At 37.7% G+C, this 24287-nt stretch overlaps 1 protein-coding gene across 2 annotated transcripts in view; it reads right to left on the bottom strand.

Moving 5' to 3' along the window:
• Positions 1-24287, bottom strand: part of DYM (dymeclin) — a 372695-nt gene that overhangs the window by 212314 nt on the left and 136094 nt on the right. For both annotated transcript variants that reach the window (XM_061130629.1, XM_061130628.1), the window contains exons 10-13: positions 20042-20220; positions 17321-17446; positions 5269-5382; positions 4166-4260 (exon numbers count right to left, since the gene is read on the bottom strand). In XM_061130629.1, coding sequence (XP_060986612.1) covers positions 4166-4260; positions 5269-5382; positions 17321-17446; positions 20042-20220 — 514 coding nt within the window. The remainder of the gene's footprint in view (positions 1-4165; positions 4261-5268; positions 5383-17320; positions 17447-20041; positions 20221-24287) is intronic.

The raw sequence follows: 24287 nt of genomic DNA on the forward strand, positions 1-24287 counted from the left end.
TGGATAGGGAATTTAACAGGAAGAGCACGTTCAAAAATGAATTTTGTTTTAAACATAATAAAAGTCTGACAGAAGTATGGAACATCCAAGTAGCAAAGTTAGAAGAGCTAGGGTTAATGTGACCAACACTTAACATGGTGAACACTATGCATCACTTTACAAATATTCATTGAGATAGCAACTACTGTCACCCCATGAAGTAACTTCTCCAAGATTCCATAGCTAGTCAGTTTTGAAGCTGAGGTCCCAAACTCAGAGTCTGTGCTCTTAACTGCTACACTATACTGCCTGCCTCAGGAAAAAACAGAAAAGACTAGGATTATAAATGTAGATCTGGATGGTTTTCAGTATAAAAGTGCACAGTAGGTAAAGTCACAGGCACAGATGTGAACTCCCAAGAAAAATGAGCAAAGAGAGAAGAACCCAATATGAAATACTGGAGAAAGGTATGCGTGTGTTAGTCACTCAGTCGTGTCCGACTCTTTGCGACCTCATGGACTGTAGCCTGACAGGCTGCTCTGTCCATGGGGATTCTCCAGGCAAGAAAACTGGAGTCGGTTGCCATGTCCTCCTCCAGGAGATCTTCCCAACCCAGGGATCAAACCCAGATCTCCCATATTGCAGGTGGATTCTTTACCATCTGAGCCGCTAGGGAAGCCCAAGAATACTGGAACAGGTAGCCTATCCTTTCTCCAGGGGATCTTCCCAACCCAAGAATTGAACTGGGGTCTCCTGCATTGCAGGCGGATTCTTTACCAGCTGAGCTACCAGGGGCCAAAGCTGGAGGAGCCAGAGGAAGGAGCCATGGGGGAGGAGGTGATGGGATGAGAGAGGCAACAGGGAAAGTCTTAAGGGCAAGAAATACATGATAATGTATTTGTAACTCACAACAATCTCTTGCATATAATCTACTCCACATCAATATTTTAACTGAGTTAATAACCCTACAGTTTCAAATAATGATCATATCAAATATCCACACTCACAGTACTTTCAAAAAATTTCACAGGTGAGCAATACCCATACCATGTATGTTTGCAGTTTCTCTAGAATACCAAGGATTTGTGGAAGACACAGTGTCATTTAACATGAAACAACACCTTAGATACCATATGAAATCATTCCATATATTTATGTCCGGCTAAGAAGACTTTTTAAAGCTTTATTCACATCTAACTTTCACAGCAATGAAACACGTCATTCTGTTTTGCATTTTGTTGATGAGCACATGAAATACTGACTCCTCTAGGTTTTGCAAACGATGGATAAACTGTGCAGTCTCTTCCTAAAAAAAGATTTAGGAAACGTAAATGTGAAAACTAATGACTTCTCACTTGAAGGAGCTGCTATAGCATCTGGTGGGTCTTGAGCTGTGCTGCTGTAATAAATCTCCTGTGTATCTAAACAGTTTTGGGTTATGCATTCCTTATTATACTTTACAATTTTATATCCTAAACACAAACATTTAGTGGAGAATGAGTTTCCTCAAGATACAAAAAAATCTTGCTCCCACTTCCAATTCAAGACAAGTGTTTCCTAAGGAACTAAATCTTATTTCCAAGCCCAAACTCAAAGTACTTTCCAAACTTTAAGGCATGAGCAAGCCATTCAGGGATCTTGTGGAAATGGAAGGTTCTGATTCAACAGATCTGAAGTTGGGCCAACTCTCTGCCTTTTTAACAAGTTCCCTCCAACATGATACAGATGCTCTGGTCTAGCTACTCCACTGTGGCACCTGAACCAGAAGCACTGACCGCACTGGGGAACCGTGAGAACTGCACGGCCTTCAGTGTAACACACAACAGACCGACATCAGCTGCTAACACTGATAACTCTACACATTTAAAGTCTTTCTTTTCAAATCCATTTACAACTCATTCATTGACTTTCCTGTTTTGTTTTTTTGTTGGTACAGAAAATGAGACCTTCTTTTCTTTCTATTCCTTCCATTATCCTGAACTGTGAATCCAATAGCAATAGCAATCCAAACCCCTCCGCAAGAAGGACCCAGCTGGTTCTTCCAAGCTTCTCTCCTATAATCCCTGAACTGGTCCACAGCACACCAAATGAATTAAGTGGTTATCTTCTAAATGTAAACCATGCTCTCTCACCTCTTGTTTTGGGTTGTTTGGTTGATGCTTTCCCCTATCAGGGCAGACTCTAGAGCTGTCCCTCTCTATTTACTTTGCCCAATTTTTTAGTGAGATGTGACCTCACCATTCTCTGAACCAACCCCTCACACTCATTGCAGAGATTTTTCTTTGCACTCTAATATTCACTACATTCTGCTGGAATTTAACATCTGTTGGTTTTCTGTCTTATCTTGGCTACTGAATTACAAGCTATGTAAGGGTAGGAATTCTTATAACTAATTTTGATATCCTTTGCACTGCCTAACACAGTTGTGCACTAAATACTAAAAAAAAAACAGCTCCATAAAATGAATTAAAGCACTACTCCTTAATGATAATAAACTTGATATAAATATTCCCAAATCACAAACTTAATGACATTTCTTATTTCTCCAAATACCACTGTCTTTCTACGTTAGTCAGCACAGAAAGTTGAGCTCCAAAGTTGAATCCAAAGTCAGTCAAATGGACAATCTCTCAAGTACAAACCAAAAAAATAAAATAAAATTCAAAATAGTGTACTATTAAAACAGTGAGTCAAAGAAAATTATCTTGTGCTAAATTCTGAAAACAAATAGACTAAAAACATAAGTTAATTATGACTAATTATTAAAAATGAGCCCAGGTCAATAACTGTCTCTAACCAAAGGATGGAAAGTGAGATCTGAATTTAAAAGTGACATGGAGTTGTGATAATCACCAATGACTGGAACATAAGTAATCATCAGGGCTGCACTGCCTCAAAATCAAGAATTAAAAGAAAGGATCTAGTATCACTGAATACATAACAAATGTTCTGCTTGGCAGTTGCAAGGACAATACTGAGCATCCTGCCTGAAGATGAAAAATTACCCATATTTGTTAAATCTTGCAAATGATACTTGTTCATTGACTTGTTAATTAGTTTTCCTAACCTGAAAGATTGTCTTTGGCAAAGAATAGGGAAGGGATGGGAGTGTCTGGCGATGTTTGACAAGTAGAGTAATGGCTCCCTCAGAATGTCCACATCTACCCTTCATGAACCTATGAATATTTGACCTTACAAGGAAAAAGGGACTCTAGTTATGATTCAGCTGAGGATCTTGAGGTGGATAGATCACCCTACATTATTCAGGTAGGGTCAAGGCATTCACAAGAGTCCTCAAAGTAGAAGAGGTCACTGAAGTGATGAGATGTGAGGAGGACTCAGCAACATACTGTTGCTGGCTTTGAAAACACAGGAAGGGGCCATGAGCCAAGGATTGTGGGCAGCTTCTGGTAGCTGAAAAAGGCAAGGAAAGAGATTCTCCTCGAAGGCCTTCAGAAAAGGATGCAGCCCTCCTGATATCTTGATTCTAGCCTGGTGAGACCCCTGTTGAATGTCTAACCTACAGAATTGTATAATAAATGTGTGTTTTAATTTATTTATTTAATTGGAAGCTAATAACTTTACAATATTGCAGTGGTTTCTGCCATCCAATGTGTGCTGTTCTAAGCCACTCGTCTGTGGTCGTCCATTACGGCAGCAACGCACGCATGCTTAGTTGCTTCAGTCGTGTCAACTCTTTGCAACTCCATGGACTGTAGCCCGCCAGGCTCTTCTGTCCATGGGATTTCCCAGGAAAGGATACTGGAATGGGTTGCCATTTCCTTCTCCAGCAACAGGAAATAATAAAATGGTTAACTGCTATGAAAAAAAATTCTCTAAAACAAGTAGATAACTCCTTTTTAAAGGGCAGAGTGATGCTCAGCAAATATGTGAATCAAGATTTAGTTTGCATTATTAAGAAATAGACCTGCTCCTCTGCAAAAGGCTATCACACAAGCTTAAACCTAGATTTTTATAAAAAGGTTGAAAGCAAATATGACTGACTTTGATTAAAAAGTCTGAGTTAGAAAACAAAGCAGAACAAGGTATTTTCAATCAAACAAGAAGGTGATTAAAAATTAAGTAGAAAAATGTGATATTCTTCCTAGATAGCCGTTTAAAAGGGACCACCATAGTATTCTTTTCAAAAAGCCAAAACCAGCATCTCTTTCTTAGCTGTGTTTACCTGACGATCCTCTGGGCAGCATACTGATGGAGGGAACGAAACTGCGCAGACATATTCGCTAAAGCCGCCAGACAGTTTGTGTGAAGGTACTTGTCCTGCCAGAGAGCATATGTTTAGAACACACATCAGAGAGCAGAAGTTTAAAATACACATCAGGTCTTCTAGACATTTTCAGCAAGGTTAACCAGAAGCAAGTGGAAAGTCAACTGTCACTCATTTCAGAGAATTCAGACCCACAATCCGTTTCTTTTAATTCCAAAACCCGTAAAGTGCAGAAAGTTTTTTCACCACTAATTTGGAAGCAACATCTGGCACAAAAGACGATGATGGTATTTATGGTCTTCATTAAGCCCACCCTAGAGAAGAATGAAATATTTCACTGCAGAAATATTAACGTCTAGTTACAGTGCGTGGCTCCAGAACCTAACGATTACATATTGTATAGCATAAGAACTATAATTATCTTTCTAAAATAAAAAAATTCTCTATTCTAAAACACACATGCAGCCCCAAGAGCTTCAGATAAAAGATCGTGGACATGTAGAGTTTCAGATAAAAGATTGTAGACATGTATCTACGTCAGCCTCCCAGAAGGGAGTAACTAAAAATGGTGCAGTAAACTTGACAATTTCCCTGAGCTATGAATTCTGTATACTTCTCTAGTGGTTGGAGCTGACATCTGCTCTAAGGTATACCAAATACAACCTAGTTCAAATTTTCCTTTCACTCTTTAAAATATTCTCTTTTTTTCTATGCTTCTGTCCCATCTGAATTCATATTTTCTTGTGTCTGCATCTTCTTAAAGTTTGTTGTTGCCACTTCTTAAACTTAAGTCAGTTTTATCAGTTCGGCAAAGGCAAAGGAGCTACACCGCTTATTTTCTATCCATGTAAAATCTCTCTGATCATACAACCTGTGAAATACTCAGATGCAGACACTAGAAACATTACCTTAGGATCATAATACAGAGAATATATGCTGATCTATACTTTTCTACCATACTCCATGAGAATGTTAGCACTCTAAATATTGAGACTGCATTAAACTATAGTCTTCATTGCATTGTATATACAAAGGTAGAAAAATAGCTACGGAATACTTACTCTTGTCCTTGTCATGTTGTACTGAATGGTTCTTATTACAACCAGTATCAGGAGACTTCCCAGTGAAATTTCAGTTAAAACCCGCTCTGAATACCAAGTAATATTTTTTAACATCTGTAATGGGGAAGAAAAGTTTAAGTAAGTATGATTGCTTTATGGAAGAAGGGATTATCCATGTCTACAATTTCTGATAAGCCATGGATTTGCTCTGAAGGTGAGTTAAATAGTATATAAAAATAAATCATGAGAATTTCAGTTCAAGATAGCAAAACTGTGATGTATTTACTTATTCTTCCTTCTCAAATTAAAAGAAAAACAGACAATTTTGTTAGTAGACAAATAGAAGCTATATCTAAAAAGGTACAGTACATAGGATAAGACTGACAGCACAACCATCAGAGGTCACTCATTTGAAAGCAAAAAATAAGAAAACCAAGGAATGTCTTGAAGAGCTGTCGCAACAGCCACAGAAAATCTGCACCCCCGGGTCAAGGAGAGACCAAGAGTGTAAATTAGCCAAGGTCTTAAAGAAGAGATGGGCCCACGCTCTGCTCAGGCTCTTCAGAGCAGGCGGCTCTGGGGCTTGCCTCCAGGCCTCGGTAAGTAAGAGCTGTCTAGCTTCAGCTGGTGTAGTCCCACGGCCATGCAACAGAGAGAGAGAAACTGGACAACACAGCAGCCAATTCCGGGCCACAGCGAAGAAGGCAAAACGCACAAAACCCAACAGGCTCAACTGGCATAGGACTCCCCTAACATCCTCTTCCTCTGAGGTCACCCTGACTTCTTTTCTCCTTGACATGGAGCCAAGGTGCCACATTCTTTCCATCTATACCTGAAAAAGAACAAGACTTCTGGCTGATTCCTGCCCTCTATGCAGTGGACTCTTACCATCCACATCTTCCAAAAGGAGGCACCCCCCACCTTTCAAAACAAGTGAGTCTGACTTTCTTTTACAACTATGAATGGACAATAAGAAGCTACAGAAAAAGCATAGAAATTCAGTAATCTGAAAGATAAGCTGAATCCAATCAAGCCTCTGTTCTAACTGCCAGTAAGTATGAAATACAGAGGACTGAAAAACATGATAAATAACACAATGATATAATCAGCCAAAGCCAAATGTATGAAATTCTACTAAATAAACAAACCAGTTTCTATAAAAAATAAATGGTGTAGTATGGAGAGAGAGGAAAACACTGTTGCAGATTAAGAGTTAAGAACTAAATGCACTAAGCACTCTTTAGAAACTGATTCAAACCAACCAACTCAAGAAAGACATTTTAAAGAAAACTGAATATTAGCAGGCACAATAAAATACTGTCAATTTTGTTGGATGTGATAATGGTGCTATATTTATTTTTTTATGCCCACATTTATGGGCATGAGATATTTAAATATTTGCAAATGAAATTTTATATATATATATGTTTTATAGGAGTAAGAAATCTATTTTAGTCAAAATAGAAAAAGGCAGAGAGGGTGGAGTGGGTATATGAAATAAGAACAGAAGAATGTTGATGAATCCATAGAAATTCACTATACTATTTTTTCCAATTATGTTTACATTTATTGGGTTTATATTTTATATTTACTAAATAAAAAATAATAGGAAAGCTAATATTGTATGAAATAAATACTATAAATAATATTGCATGAAACAAATAAAAGTAAATAAAGTGAAACTAAACAAGAAGAACAAACAGACCCCCAATTAAACAAAGATAATTTAAGAAGCTGGGGAAACTTTTAAAAAATTCTAATCAGTATCTTTGATGAGATCTGACAGAATACTGTAACCACAAAATAAGAACAGGCAACTATGAAAAATGAGAATCAGAGAATGAAGAAAAGCCCCTGATGGTTAAAAAGAGTGATGACTGAAACTTAAGAGAGAAGAATTAGCAGAATGGGCACTATGGAAAAGAGAATCTGTGATCTGAAAGACAAAACTCAGATGTCCCCTCAGACAATAGCAATAAAAGGCAAAAAGACAAAATATAGGAGAAATGTGGAGATCCATAATATACTTAATAAGAGTTCTAGAAAGAAGAGACTGCAATCGACCCTTGAACAACATGGGTTTGAACTGCATGGGTCCATTTATACGGGGTTATTTTTTTCAATAAGCGTTAACAGTCAGCCCTCCATATTAGGTGGTTGCATCCTCAGATATGGATAGACAGCTGATTATGGGACTTGAATATCTGCAGATTTGAATGTCCACGGCAGGCCCTGGATCCAGTCCCCACTTATACTGAGGAAGGACTGTAGAAGAAAAACAGAAACATTAGTAATAGACCCAGGTTTGATCCATGAGTTGGGAAGATCTTCTGGAGAAGGAAATGGCAACCCACTCCAGTACTCTTGAAGGAATGGAGGAATGTGGTGGGCTACAGTCCATAGGGCCACAAAGAGTTGGACACGCTACAGTCCAAGGGGTCCGCAGAGAGTCAGACACGACTGAGCGACTTTACTTTTTTAATACCAAGACATTTCTTTTCACTCTTATTCTCTCATGAGTGTACAGTTCAGTTTTCTGAAGGCTACCTAAAATGCCTAATAGCACAATTAATTTAATACAGAAGGAGACCTAAGACTCTGTTAAGGTAATTCATTAAAGAGATTTGCAAAAATGTAAAACAATGCTGCTCTTCTCACTAAATTTTTGTTTGTGGAAAACAGTTACTTTCATAAAAATCTGTTACTGATGCTAACGTGTAATGGGTTTATTGTAATAATTATTTCTAAATTAACTAGTCAAATATTTTTTAAATGTCAGTTTTAATTTCTAATACATTTAACATAGAGAACAATAACCCACATAAAGATTTTTTGCATAAAAATTATTTACTGTTCTCAACTATTTTTAAGTGTAAAGACCAAGAAGTTTAGGAACCACAGCTCTAAGTCTCCAGGGGAATACTAACCCAGGATACTCAACAGGCAGCTTAACTAGTGAGAGGAGTCTCTGTCTTTTAAAAGGTCACACGCTTGAATATAGTTTGGTTTCTCTTCTCCTTTGGCTTCTGTGTTTACAAATAAATTATCATAAGCCACCCTTATTTGAAACCGAGGTCACTGGTTCTTAACATCTGCCTGTGTGTGTCAATTAGAAAACTGGATGGAAGAAGTGTTTTAAATAAAAGTAGTCTTTTTCATTCAACGTTCAGTAAATATTTAGTAAGTATCCACATAGTAAACTTATGACGTTACTATGAAAATTAGAAATCCAATTTAGCATTTACATAAAGGTCCATCTTTTCTTACTATGAAAAGTAAATTATTGTCTGGAAATTCTGGTAGTGTCTAAGAAAAATTAAAAATAATTAGTTACAGAGCTCACACAGCTTCCCACAGGACACTGATATATAATAGGCAGCATACAGACAATTTTCTTGGTAACCTAGCTGTAGATCTTAACCTATTTGGTTCTTATAAAAGAAATTCCTCATCTCTTACATTCAATGTTCATATAGTTTAATATCTATAGATTTATCACCTTGATTACACATTATATCTATTTATCATTTTATGCTAAAATAACTCAATTAATATGTAGAAAAGCCATGGAGGATCTGAAATATCTTTCTTCGCAAAAAATATATAATTGTTTGGTTTCTTTTCAGCCTTTTCCCCCAGATATTTGTCTTTATTGAATATATTTCTTCCATATGTTACACAGGCTAGAATATTACATAGTAATATATAATATCACCTCTTCAAGAAATTAAATTTAGACATAGAAAAACACAAAGAATAATTAACTTCCATACTCCCACAATTGATAGTAACATTTTATTAACATTAACACTTAATGTTTTATTTTTTAAGATAAAAATTCCATTTTATTCCCCCAAAGAGGAACAACCACTATCTTGATTTCGGAATATATCTTTCCAGTCCATTTCAAATACTTTATGTGTAAACTGATACATGTGCACATGCACAGACACACATGTACACACACACACACACACACACACACACACACACCCATTCCTTTGTATAGTTTCTAGTTTACATAAACATCATCACAATGTATCACACTGAACAGTGTCCTCCAAACTGGTGTCACCCAAAACCTGTCAATGAGACTTTATTTGGAAATAGGGTCTTTGTAGATACAATCAAGAGAGATTACACTGGACTAGAGTAGGCCCTAAATCCTATAGGACTGCTGTCCATATAAGACGAGGAGGAAAGACAGGCACATGAGAAAAGACCACATGATGAGAGGCTGGATGCAGCTGCAAGCCAAAGAACATCAAGGATGGATAACAAGAGACAAGGAATCACCTCCCTTAGGTCCTTCAGAGACAGCATGGCCCTGCTGACACCACGCTCTTAGACTTTTAGTCTCCAGAACAGTAACAATCAATTTCTGTTAATTTTAATAAGGCCACCCAGTTTGCTATGGCAGCACTAGTAAACTGATACACTTAATATCTGCTTGCATCATAATTTTTTCACTCAATACATCTTTGCAACTCTTCTATATGGATACATATAAGAAGAATGAATATTCATCACATTTGCCAATCTAGTATTAACGGTACTAATTTTTTTTAATGAACTACTTCTATACTAGTTACTAAAACAGCTGCTTTCCCCAGCCACTCCCCCAGGACCTCCTCCTGGTTTGGCAATTAATGCAGAGCAGAGAACAAAGGACGAAAGAGCTGAGAGCCATTCTTGCTGGATGACTGCTCTCTCTGGTGCCACGCCAGGTAAACAGCTGAGCATCACCTCTGCTTCACTCCATCCCAACACTGGATAGTCCTGGGCCAGTAGGCCCCATTTTTTTTCCCCACTCTGCTGTTATGGGAATTTAGGTTATTTCCAGTTTTTCCCCTGTGAAAAACAATGCTGCAACATAGATCCTTACCCTCACTATCCAAAATGTCACTATAGTAAACTCAGAAACAGGGAGTCCTTATTTTCCATACTCTTTGTATCCTGACACTAATTACCTTAAGTTAGGAATCACATTCATTTTGAAAACAAAAATACCTGTAAAATCCCTTTTAAGCTACTCTGTTTGTGGTACTTAGTGACTTCATGAGCACATCACCAAGAATTTGTTAGGAAGCAGAACTGCGAAGCCACTGAACAGTTTCTTTTAAAAATATATGTATGCTTTGCTTCTAAGCCCGTGCACCACCCCTAGAGAGAAGCCCAGGCACCACAATGAAACTCCCACGTTCTGCAATGAAGACCTGCTGCAGCCAAGAATAAATAAATATATAAATGTTTTTAAAAATAAGTAATTACGTATGTATGTATGTTTTGGTTAAGTAAGTGAAAGTCACTCAGTTGTGTCCAACTCTTTGCATCCCCATGGACTATACAGTCCATGGACTTCTCCAGGCCAGAATACTGGAGCGGGTGGCCTTTCCCTTCTCCAGGGGATCTTCCCAACCTAGGGATCAAACCCAGGTCTCCCACACTGCAGGTGGATTCTTTACCAGCTGAGCCACAAGGGAATCCCAAGAATACTGGAGTGGGTAGCCTATCCCTTCTCCAGCGGATCTTTCCGACCCAGGAATCAAACTGGGGTCTCCTGCATTGCAGGAGGATTTTTTTACCAACTGAGCTATCAGTGAATATTATTAACTAAAAAGTACAGAGCACCAGTATCCAACACAGCACCAACCACAGCAGCACCAGCCACAGATTAAAATTTAATAAAATTAAAAATTCAATTCGTCAGTCACACTGGCCACATTTCAAGTGCTGCTTGCTATATTGGACAGTGAAGTTACAGAGGATTTCCATCAACTCAGAAAGCTTGACTGAATATTCTGGTTAGAGAACACCACTGTATCCATTACCCAGTTTTAGCAAATGTTAATATTTTCACTTGTGAAGCACCTAAAGCTCTACAGCTAACCTCTGGCAACCACTCTCCTAAATGTGATACTTCATTACCATGAATATTTTTGAATTTATTATGATCAGTCCATAAAGTTCTATTTCATTCACTGTATTAACAGTTCCTCTGTAGTATTTCATTTATGTTATTGCTGTTTGCAGTTTTTGGAACACTATGAACAGTACAACAAGGAACATTCCTTCAAATGTGCTCTTGTGAATCTATGGAAAAGTTTTTCCCAGGACTTAAATCAGGAAATGGAATTGGTAGGAAGTAAAGTATTTAATTCTGCAGGTAATATGAGGAATGTGAGAGGCTGCATTCCTCTCAAAAGTGGTTCTGTCAGTTTATACTGCTACTATCAGTATATGTGAGTGCTTTTTCTCTATATCCTCACCTGACATACGACATCTCATACTTTTTGCCAATCTGATGAGCACACAATATTTCAGTTACCTTAATAAAAATGATGCTGACGAATGATCAAGTTGAACATCCTTTAAAAATGTTTACCAGTCGCTCAGGTTTTTATTGTTTTTCTATTACTCTGTCCATTATTCTAGCAACACTTTGCTTTTGTAATTGATTATAAGGGTTCTTAAAATTAAAAACGCTAACCCATCTTTCTGTATCTTTTTTCACTTGTTCGAACAGTGAAAATTTTCATTTTAATGTAGTCAAACTTATTTATTTTCATTCATAATTTATACATTTTACACTTAAGAAATCCCTTTCTCAGAAAGTTTATAGAAATAGGATCCTTTAATTTCTCTTTGAAGATTTTTAAGTGCAGTTTTTCACAGCTAGCCTTATTAATCCAATTGGAATTTCTCTTTGTATGTGGGACAAGATAATCTAATTTTACTTTTTCCACTTGGATGAGCCATGTTCTCAAACTCAAAAAAAAAAATTTACTTACTACTTAAAATTGATGCTTTTAAACTGTGGTGTTGGAGAAGACTCCTGAGAGTCCCTTGGACAGCCAGGAGATCAAACCAGTCCATCCAAAAGGAATCAGTCCTGAGTATTCACTGGAAGGACTGATGCTGAAGCTGAAACTCCAATAATTTGGCCACCTGATACAACGAACTGACTCACTAGAAAAGAACCCTGATGCTGGGAAAGACTGAAGACAGGAGGACAAAGGGACAACAGAGGATGAGATGGTTGGATGGCATCATCAAATCGATGGACAAGAGTTTGGACAAGCTCTGGGAGTTAGTGATGGACAGGGAAGCCTGGTGTGCTGCAGTTCGTGGGGTCGCAAAGAGTCAGACACAACTGAGCAACTGAACTGAACTTCTGTCACACTTCACATTTCCATATTTGAGTGTGTAGTTTCTGAACTAAGTTCCTTCCATTTGTCTATTTTCTATTCCCCTGTTAATAAAACACAATCTTAAGTACTAAGAGTTTAATAACTGATCTATCTGGTAGGGTGAATAACTCCACAATGAAATGTTTCAAAAACTTCCTAGGCTTTTTGCTTTTCCCTACAATTTCTGGGATTAGATTTTCAAGGCACACACACACACACACACACATAAAACTGCTAAGATTTTGGTCAGATGAACATAGTAATTAATTTGAAGGCAAATTAACAATTTCATGACACTGAGTCTTCCCATCTGTGAACATAGTATCTCTCTCTATTCATTAATACATATTCAGTCTTTTTCATTTGGGCTTCCCTAGTGGCTCAGTGGTAAAGAATCCACCTACCAATGAAGGAGACAAAGATTCTATCCCTAAGTCAAGAAGATCCTCTAGAGAAGGAAATGGCAACCTACTCCACTGTTTTAGACTGGGAAATTCCATGGATAGAGGAGCCTGGCAGGCCACAGTCCATGGGGGTTGCAAAAGAGTTAGACACAACTTAACAACTAAATGACTATTCATGCCATTAAAAAATTATACTTCTTTTAGATTGATTCCTAGGTTCACGGTAGTTTTACTATCATTGTTAAGTACTATCTCTATACCATATTTTGAAGTTGTTATTTGTATGCAGAAACAGTATTTAGTTTGTATAGCTTAGTTTCTGAATCTATGACCCAGAAAGTTTGTTCAACTTTCTTAACATTTCTAATACTAGAGTCTTGAATTTTCTGGGTAGTCAATTATAACATTTACAAATACTGTCATTTAGATTTCCCTTAATTTTAAACTTCTTTTTTCATAAACAACTCACTTTTTATGCTTTAAAGTACACATTTTTTTTCCTGAGCCACAAACAAGTATTTCCACAGCAAGCATATTTACTAATGGGACAATGAAACTGATCAGCATATAATATGCTCAGCTCCTGATTTAAAGAGTATAGCAAATTAGCAATGCTGTGTCTATTTTCAGGAATAAAAGATCCCAGATTATTCCTGGGGCTCATCCAATAACCAAGAAAGAGCCTGAAAAACAGATAAAGAATATGATAACAGACAATGTTCATTTAGAAAGAGTTTGCTGGGACTTCCCTGGTAGCACAGTGGATAAAGATCCATCTGCCAAAGCAGGGGACATGGGTTCCAGCCCTGGTCAGGAATATTCCACAGGCCGCAGAGCAAGTAAACCCATGAGTCCCAGCTACTGAGTCCGCGTGCTGCAACTCCCAAAGCCTGCCTGTCTAGGGCCTGTGCTCTGCAACAAGAGAAGCCACCAAAACGAGAAGCCCACACAACACAGCGAAGAGAAACCCTTGCTCACCACAAAGAAAGCCCAAGCAAAGCAACAAAGATCCAGTGCAGCCAAAAATAAGTAAAACAGATATTTTTAAATTATTAAAAGAAGTTTTCCTATCCACAGTTATGATCAGAACACACACAAGGGTGATCTTAAACTTTTAAATGTACAAATGTTTGATTATGCTTCTTTTTCACTAAGAAATAGAAATAAAAGTTAATTATAGCATATGCAGTGAAAACAGAACCAATTGTTAAAAACTCTCAACTTTACATTACTACACAGTTTATTAACAATGTGTGATGGCTTCAGGTGTACAGCGAAGGGATTCAGTTTTACATACATACATGCGCCTTTCTTTTTCAAATTCTTTTTCCATTTAGGTTGTTACATAGTATTAAGCAGAGCTTCCAATGCTATACAGTAGGTCCTTGTTGCTTATTCATTTTAAATATAGCAGTGCGTACATGTTAATCCCAAACTCCCTAACTATCCCTCCCCCTCACCCATCCCTCCTTAAAACCGTAAGTTCATTCTCTACCTCTGTGAGTTTGCTTCTGTTTTGCAAATAAGTTTCTTTGAATCATTTCTTTTTCGATTTCCCATAAGAGCAACTGAAAGTTGCTTAGTCGTGTCACACTCTTTGTGACCCCAAGGACTGTATAGTCCATGCAATTCTCTAGGCCAGAATACTGGAGTAGGTAGCCTTTCCCCTCTCCAGGGATTTTCCCAACTCAGGGATCGAACCCAGGTCTCCCGCATTGCAGGCTGATTCTTTACCAGCTGAGCCACAAGGGAAGTCCCATAAAAGCAATATCATACAATATTTCCCCAATCTCCATGTTGCTGTAAATGGCATTATTTCATTCATTGTAATGGCTAGGTAATATTTCATTGCATATATGTACCACATCTTCCTTATCTATTCCTCTGCCAGTGGATATTTAGATTGCTTCCATGTCTTGGCTATTGTAAACAGTGCTGCAATGAACACTGGGGTGCATGTATCTTCTTGAATTATGGTTTTCTTTAGATATATGCCCAGGAGTGGGATTGCTGGATTATATATGCATAGCTGCTTTAGCAAAAATAGGCCCCAAGTGGGAAAAAAGCCAAATATTCACCAAGAAGGGGATGAATAAATATACAGTGGCATATTCACAGAATGGAACAGTATATGGCAATAAAAAAAAACAAACTAATGATGCAGTAACATTTGTGAATTTCAGCAATACTATGCTGAGTGAAAGAAGCCAAAACAAAAGAGAACACACTAATTTCATTTCCTAATGCTCAGTGACAGGCATTTTTATATAGTTTATATACTTATATACCATTTTTATACTTATATACCATTTTATATACTTTCCATGTGTTTATATATCTCCTCTTAAGAAGTAGTTTTCCAAATTTCTCCCCACTGTTTTAAATTAAATTTTAATAAATTTTTTATTTTGAAATAACTATAGTTTTAAGAAAAATGCTGTGAGAGTCCATGTATCCTGTACCAATTTCCCCCCAGAAACAACTATATTTCAAGAAGAGGTAAAAGCTACTCTACTGGGAGGGAATTCTTCTAGAATGTAGTTAACTCTGGGTGGTGGGGATATTAACCAGAATGTGCAAAAGGGAGTCTTCTATTATGCTAGAAATGTTCAGTTACGTGATCTGGGTGGTACTAACACAGGTATGTACATGTGTAGAAACTCGCATGTTGTAGCTTTAAAATCTGTGTACTTTCTATTTTGTACTTTAATTGAAAAGCATTTTTAAAAATCATACTTTTTTATTCCTTATCAAAAGAAAATAAATGCTCTTTAAAAAAAAACTAAAGCAATGCAAGTATTTTTTCTTGAGGTACTTTACTAAATATGAGGATCAAAAATTTTATATGTTTTATCCTCTTTCTATAGCACTAGTATTCCTTAAACCTTAGTTGAAATGATAGTCATACTACATAAGAGGCAAAAATAATTTCAATAGGAACAGGAGAGAAAAGATCATATAAAATCTCTTTTAAAGAACCAAGTGTTTATATACTTATATACCATTTTATATACTTATATACCATTTTTATATACTTTCCATATGTTTATATATCTTCTCTTAAGAAGTATTTTTCCAGATTTCTCCCCACTGTTTTAAATTAAATTTTAATAAATTTTTTATTTTGAAATAACTTCTCTCTTCTCTGAAGAGAGAAGCTCCCAGCCCCGTCTCATACTAGACCCCCATAGCAGACTGTAAGAATCCCTTCTAAGAAACTGACCACCCCAAAAGAAGAGAGCAGGACATCCAGAGAAATAGACTATGTAGAGCACATTAGATTGAATAAGTCCTGCCCACACAAAGAACCTTCAATCAAAGTTTTAGTGCCTGCTCCTAAAGAGAAATAAACAAGCAAGAAGCACCACACATTTGAGGAAAGCCCCTAATGAGGGTGAAGACAGGAGTCAAAAACAAAAATGAAATTGAGAAAATAGGCAGTATGCTGTAATAGCTTGAGAGGGGATTCTCAGTTTTGTTGAAGTAGTGGGAGTTGCATTAGTGACTGGTACATGAACATAAAACAAAGCAATGGTGTTCTACAGAAAAATTAAAACATGTACAAGAAAGGAAACACAATTATCACACAGTCCATCTGAGGGTAGAGTAACAGTTAACAAAATCACAATAATGTAAAAAGCTGAGTTATCACAGAACAGTAATAAGATGGGAGAGGAAAAAGTCTGTGCTGGAAACAGGTCTAGGAACTCAGAGGGCACACTCAAGATGTACGGTAAGGAGAACTAATATCATATATTCTATCTTAGGATGGTAACAGTTAATATCTACAAATCTGAAAAATCAAGAAATATTTAGAAACATGGACAGAGCTGATGGCATTTGCTTTGGGGAGGGGCAATCAGGTATGGGATGGACAAGGGGTCTACTATTTTACGCTGAAACCTAGTACTTCTTTGTAAGTTTTAAAACTATGTACATGAATTATTTGACACAAAATACCATTGAGGAAGAGAAAACCAGTTTGGGAATGGAACTCACTGATAGGACTAAAATTTAAGGAGTTAAATTATAGTACACTACTTTACATTGTTTTTTTATAAAACAATTTTTCAGTCCTTTTCTTTTTCCCTATTCTTTCGTTCATTCTATATAAAAGGAGGAAATCTATGTGATCATTTCCACCACAACTAAAAAGCGGAAATGGAGAGGAAAAATGACCTCAGCACAGCATAAACACTTCTATATAAATTTCCATCTAAAACATTTCTATCTAAAAAACTAAAGGAACTATTTGGGGAGAGTTTTTAATAGTAGCTAATAATAGTCATTCAGAAGAAGAAAAAAAAAAGACCACAAATCTAAAGAAAAATACTAAGTCAGGCATTTGCAGAAACATCTACTAGAAGGAAAAGAAGGAAGAAGGGTACACTAAGGGTGGTAAGTTTTATGGACTTACGTGTCCATTTGGTAGCTCTGGTCAACGTGAAGATAACTTACCACTTCATGAATGGACCTATTGAACCCATCATCTTCTGTAAGGATCAACAATATTATAAGGGCCATATACACATGGTGCGAATTTCTTTCTTCCACATGATACAGAATCTCAAGAATTGGTAAAACCTAGTGAATAAAAATTTTAATTTATTATTTCAATTACTTTATTATAAAACTATTGTTTCCAGCCGCTATACTTTTATCATGTACCCTTTGCTTTAATTTCACAAATCAACCTGTGACTGAAACTACTTTCCGTATGCAGAGCTAAGGTACCAGAAGAGAAAACCACCCCCCACTGGGAAGCTCTGCCACCATATAAAGTTTGAGTTTAGGGACTTATCTGGTGGTCCAGTGGTTAGGAATCCACCTGCCAATGTAGGGAACACAGGCTTGATGCCTGGTTCGGGAAGATTCCACATGCCATAAGGCAACTAAGCCTGTGCACCACAACTACTGTGCCTGGGCCCTAGAGTCTAAAAGTGCTACAACAAGAGAAGCCACAGCAATGAGAAGCCTGTACACTGCAACTAGAGAGTAGCCCCAGCTCACTGCAACTAGAGAAAGCTTGTGCATAGCAATGAAGACCCAACGCAGCCAAAAAAAAGGTTGAGCTTACAGAGACCACTTAGGCTCATGGCCAACACCTGATACTCAATAGAGGCAAGTCTCCAGCCTAGCGGGAACTTATACAATATGGTACTTTTAGAAACAGGGTTTCGCTGGTGGCTCAGTTGGTAAAGAATCCACCTGCAATGCAGCAGGCTCGGGTTTCATCCCTGGGTCAGGACCATCCTTTGGAGAAGGAAATGGCAACCCACTCCAGTATTCTCCCCTGGGAAATCCCAAGGACAGAGGAGTCTGGCGAGCCACAGTCCCTGGGGCGGCAATGAGTTGGACACTGCTTAATGACCGAACTTCCCTGGTGGCTCAGACAGTAAAGTGTCCGCCTACAGTGCAGGAGACCCGGGTTCAATCCCTGGGTCGGGAAGATCTCCTGAAGAAGGAAATGGCAACCCACTCCAGTATTCTTGCCTGGAAAATCCCATGGACAGAGGAGCCTGGTAGGCTACAGTCCATGGGGTCGCAAAGAGTTGGACATGACTGAGCAACTTCACTCACTTTTAATGACTAAACAATAACGTTCTTAGAAACACTGTAATATGTCAAACATTACCTTTTTAATAGCAAAGATGCGAGGATAAAAGAATTGTTAACAACAAAATCAGAGCAGCACAGTGAATTTCCTACCAGTAACATATTTTCTAATCAGATTCAACAAATTATAGAACAAAAAGGACAGGGAAGGACATCAGCTAAAACACTATAAAAGTAATCTATACAAAACATTAAAAATGAAAACAAATATATCAGTATAAGCCCCACCTCTCCCCACTCCTCCTCCAAAAAATCCCCAAACAAAACCTTTTAACTCTTCACTGGGGTTAAGTCATCATATATAGACAACTGTTCTCCTGCATGATCTTATGTACCAACAAACATCCTTACCATGGAACTTTCTAGAGCAGATGATGTCATGGGCTTTCTGCCTATTGCCATCATTTCCCTTAGGCAACACCATGCTCAGAACTGTCTCCTTATATTCACTCACCCATTAGCCTTTCTTTACAAGTTTTTACTCACATGAGCAGAACCTTGTCACACCCAATTTCGCTATTTAAGCCCATGTTTTCCACATATAGCTGGTGTGCAAACAGGTTCTTTCATCACATTTTTCTGTCCTTAGTGTCACTTTGACATAGAACATACTCTTCAAACAAATTCTAATATTCCATGCTTACTATTTTCATCTTAAATGCTGAAAAAAAACCGCCACCAAATCCCTGGGGATTTGGTGCTATCAGTCTGTAAAAATCGGTGTAGAGGGGACATTCCTGTTGCCACCAGTAAGCTGCTGGCTATTTCAGAGATGGTCACAATTTTATTAATGCATGAATAGTTCAATGTTACCTAGATAGTATGTATTTCAAATGTGACATTAACACCTTAGTGAGGTAGTTTACTTTTCACAGAAACATTATTTTTTTTTCCGATAGAAACATTATTATTTATATATTAGTTACAATGGAAATCAGTGATTGCCTAGAGGGGTTTTTGTCTATGAGCAAAAATTTGGAACAATCTCCCTCACACAGTGAAGGATAATGTGCAATTATGTGATGCCTGGCAATGGTACCTTAAATAACACTTCAGGAATTGAGTTCAAGACAGCCTTAGCATCTAAGCCAGTTGAAGGGATAGGGCATTTGGGAGTCGAGTTGAAAAAAATCACCCTTCCTTTTAGCCATACTTATCAGGAATACACAGCAACTGTGACTTGAACATGGTGGGTGGACACTTAGCAGTGGAAAGGAACCAAGAGGGTATAAGTATCTTCTTGAGAATGGGAGCCAGCATGTCCTGCGGGACTGATCAGGCTGAATCACGGGCAGCAGGCTGGCTGTTAAGGACCCTGAGGACAGGGCAGCTCGCTGCGCCGTGTGCTCCCCTGCTCTGCTCTGTGACCCCCATCTCTGCGTGCACTGTCTCCCACATTGTCAAACTCAGACCCCTCTCTGCCTTTGCCGGCAGCATCTCCCTATCAGCCTCTTGACTATCCACCTTTGCGGGCAGGCAAACAACATACGTATCCTCCTGGGGAAATAAATTACTCTTCAAAATATTATAAGATACAAACACTATGCTTAATATGATACTTACAAGATTTTCCATATCTGTGCGAGCCAACATGTATGTCCTAATATTGCTGTTCTGATGCAGCAACGTATACAAAAGAAGAGTAGCTTGGTCGGATGTCTGCTGTTCACACAGGGCCATGTACAAACTGTTGAAGTTAATCTGGAAAGCATGTGGAATGGACGAGGGAAAAGGACTGCTATCTGGAACATATAAAACACAAAATCTTAAAAATATTACATTTTCTAGGCTGCCTGATATAAATAATAAAAGCACTGTTAATGTATACAATTCAATTCCAATTAATTTTATATAAGTTGTTACATTTCAGGCTCAAAATTGCAACTAATGTTCTAAATTTTACTTAAAAAAGAACTAAACTAAAATGACTACAATTGATAGTATATTTGAAATTTGCTAAGAGAATAGAATTGAAAGTTCTCACACACACAAAATCCCCCACAAAAAGAAACACAAAAACCCAATCCAATCCAACCGGAACTAGGACAATTTATTTCTCGGTACTATCTAAGCCACCGCTTTCCAATGATTATAAATATATGAGCAAATACCATGCAACAGGGTGGCTTTTTTAAAGCCAAGTATTAAAGAAAAAAAAACTAAACTAATAGTTTGATTCCATTACTATTTTTGCATTAATACATCTGAATTAAATTGTCAATAAAATATAAACAAATAAATACAGCTATGGAGGTAGGTAAAAAAAAAAAAAACTCTAACACATATACTTTAACCATGACATTGATATGCTTTGTTATTAATACCAAAACTAAACAGCCATCAGTCCTAAATAAAAATATACAGAGACAAACAGGAAATCCTCTTGTAAAATAAAAGTTAAAAAGAAAAAATAAAACAACTGCCTTGAAGTTAATTTTTTTCAAGTGAATTATCAGAGTTAAAGTATTCATCTATGCAATTAATCCATTTATGAAGAAAATGGCTAGGATAATATATAATCTAAATAACAAAAATATTAAAGATCAATTTGCTCAACATTGTCTTCTATGATAGACAGAACATACCAAATCTAAGACGACTACTGGAAAACTTATAAAACATTTTTATTTAAAGGAAAACTTAAAACTAATTGACTACAACTACTAAAAAACTTTTTTTAAGTAGAATTACTGAAGTGATGAAAAGCATAAATTACAACCCACAAAGGAAAAATTCTTGATATTCCAAAACTGACACGGTCCCTTTCCTACAGTTTACTGAATTTGTTTAAAAACTGAAGCAAGCAAGGTTAGGAAGTTAAAAAGGAGGTAAAGTTAGGTTAACTGACTTAAGAGAAAATTATAGTTTCAACAGATAAAACACTAGCACAAGACAGCTCAAAGAACAGTATTTTAACATGTTTTGACAAGTAAGCACAAAGAACTTTTTTTTAAGACACAGAGCCACTAGCAAAACAAAACAAAATTAAAAAAACAACAACAACAACAACACTGTTCTAACATTTCCAGAAGCCGTGCTCTTATGGAAAAGAAACGTGTACCAACAAAGTCTTTGCTAGCACAGCCCTATGCTTCTCAGATTTTCCTTTCTAAACTTTACATTTGTGAGAATAATGTACCTAAAAACTATCTTTAACTTTATTACAAAATGCCCTCACTTTCCTTCCACATTCAGAACACAGGTTATTTTTTCAATCCTAATCCTTATTTAGTACTTACTCTGTATCTTTGACACATACGAAAGTAACTGTTTTGTTAAGACTGACCTATATTTTTGCAAGGAATGGAACAAGGAAGGGCTGAAAATATTGAGGATGCAGATGCCACACAATCTACAGAAGACGCAGTCGAGGAGGGTCCTGGACACAGCACTCCTCCCTGCAGAGGAAGTAAAGTAACAAGTTCCCCAGCCTGACTACAAATGGAAGACATATGTTGTGTGTCTGTTACTAGCTAGTAAGTACTATGAACCAGCCATTATACTGACAGCTTTATCTGTATTATTCCTTATTTAACCTGTATAACAACAGTGCTATCACTCTGACCAATTTTACAAAGTAAAGCCTTACAGAGATTAAGCAACTTGTTAAAAAAACTATTTATTTCTTTTAATTGGAGGATAATTATTTTACAACATTGTGATGGCCTCTGCCATACATAACCTTTTCCAAGAACATTCCTGAGTAAACACAGATCGGCTCCTGTTGTTTCCACTACATTATACTGTTTCTTACAAAAGCAGCAATGATTTAGTGAGTCTGTCCTATGATAAATGCTCCCTTAATTCTTATAAAACCTTATGAGCCAGAGATTGTAATCCCTGCTTCATTAATAAGGAATCTAATACTTAAAATCAGGGATATGACTCCTTTAGGGTCATTCTAACCCTAAAGCCAATGTTCTGAATCACTATACCACAGTCTCTCCAAAGATGACTTTCAAAGGTTCAACCCTGAACAGTATCCTTTGGCCAGCGCAGCAAAAGGAACAACAGCAGGCATCATCTACTGAACATCTGCCACGCTGCCAAGTCTGAGCTAATTATTTTAAAACCTTACCTTGTGTAGCACTTACACAAATCCGATTAGGTGAAACTATCTTCATTTTACTGAAAAATCCATTAAGGCTTATTGAGATAAGGCCTGATATTGGCTTGATAATGAGATAAGGCCTGATAAGATTTATTGTGAAAGGCTTGATAGCTCTGAAGTAACAGGAGTGTGACACAAACTCAGATCACCTTGCCACTAAAACTTCCTTTTTTAACCCTAAAGTCACACTGTCACTAAGAAGAGTATAGAAATGAGAATACAAAATACTATTAGACACATGGGTTTTCATTTCTTTTCATTTTGGTTGCACTGCATGGCATATGGGATCTTAGTTTTCCAACCAGGGATCAAACCTGTGCCCTCTGCATTGGAAGTGCAGAGTCTTAACCACTGAATAGCCAGGGAAGTATGAGTTTTCATTACTTACCTATTAAATTGTTAGAGACTCGCATGCGTGTGTGTGTGTGTGTGTGTCTGCTCAGTTGTGTCCAACTCTTTGCAACCCTAAGGACTGTAGCCCACCAGGCTCCTCTGTCCATGTGATTTTTCAAGCTAGAATACCGGAGTGGGTTACTATTTCCTACTCCACAGGATCTTCCCGACTCAGGGATTGAACCTGCAACTCTTGCATCTCCTGCGTTGGCAGGTGGATTCTTTTCCACTGTGCCACCTGGGAAGCCCTAGAGACCATATCCCACTGCAAATAATAATGCCAGGATTGACAAAGCCACAAAAACCGGCACATTCATCCACCGTCTATAAGAAACATCCCAGCACAGTCTGGAAAGGAACAGAGCATAGAACATAGAAGCCTTGAAAGTGTTCCCATCCAGTAACTGCGCTTCTAACCCACCTCAATTACACTAGTGCTGGATGTATTGTGAAAACCTAGCTACCGTATTAATCTTGCTTGAGAAGTGTAACCTTTTGATAAGGGATTACTGTTTCAATATGGAAATATTTGTGCATGCTCTACTTCAGGGTTTGGCAAATTACAGCCCAGACAGTCCACCACCTGCTTTGGAAATAAAGTTTACTGGAACCCAGCCCAGCTCATTTGCTCAAGTATTACCTGTGCTGCTTTTTTGTGCTTCCCTAGTGGCTCAGCTGGTAAAGAATCTGCCTGCAGTGAAGGAGACCCTAGTTTAATTCCTGGGTTGGGAAGATCCGCTGGAAAAGAGATAGGCTACCCACTCCAGTATCGTGTATCTTTCCCTGGTGGCTCAGCTGGTAAAGAATCCACCTGCAATGCAGAAGACCTGGGTTCGATCCCTGGGTTGGGAAAATCCCCTAGAGAAGGGAAAGGCTACCCACTCCAGTATTCTGGCCTGGAGAATTACATGGACTCTTTAGTCCATGGGGTTGCAAAGAGCTGGACACAACTGAGCGACTTTCACTTTCTTTCTGTGCTGCTTTTATACTACAAGGGCAGTTAAGAGGTGGGGTGACAGAGACCAGAAGGCCCTGCAAAGTCATCTGCCCCTTTGCAGGAAAAGTTTGCTAAGCTCTGTTGTTATTTTTAGTTCTACAAAACTCTAACTGGAACACAGACTTCAAATAAAAAATTTCAAACAACATATCATTTTCTGGTTAATTCCTTCTTAATAGGTAGGACTATGTGCTAAGTCACTTCAGTCATGTCCAACTCTTTGCAACCCTATGAACTGTAGCCTGCCAGGCTCCTCTGTCCATAGGATTCTCCAGGCAAGAATACTGGAGTGGGTTGCCATGCCCTCC

This window comes from Dama dama, chromosome 27, assembly GCF_033118175.1.
Source record: "Dama dama isolate Ldn47 chromosome 27, ASM3311817v1, whole genome shotgun sequence".
In the NCBI taxonomy this organism is placed as follows: Eukaryota; Metazoa; Chordata; class Mammalia; order Artiodactyla; family Cervidae; genus Dama; species Dama dama.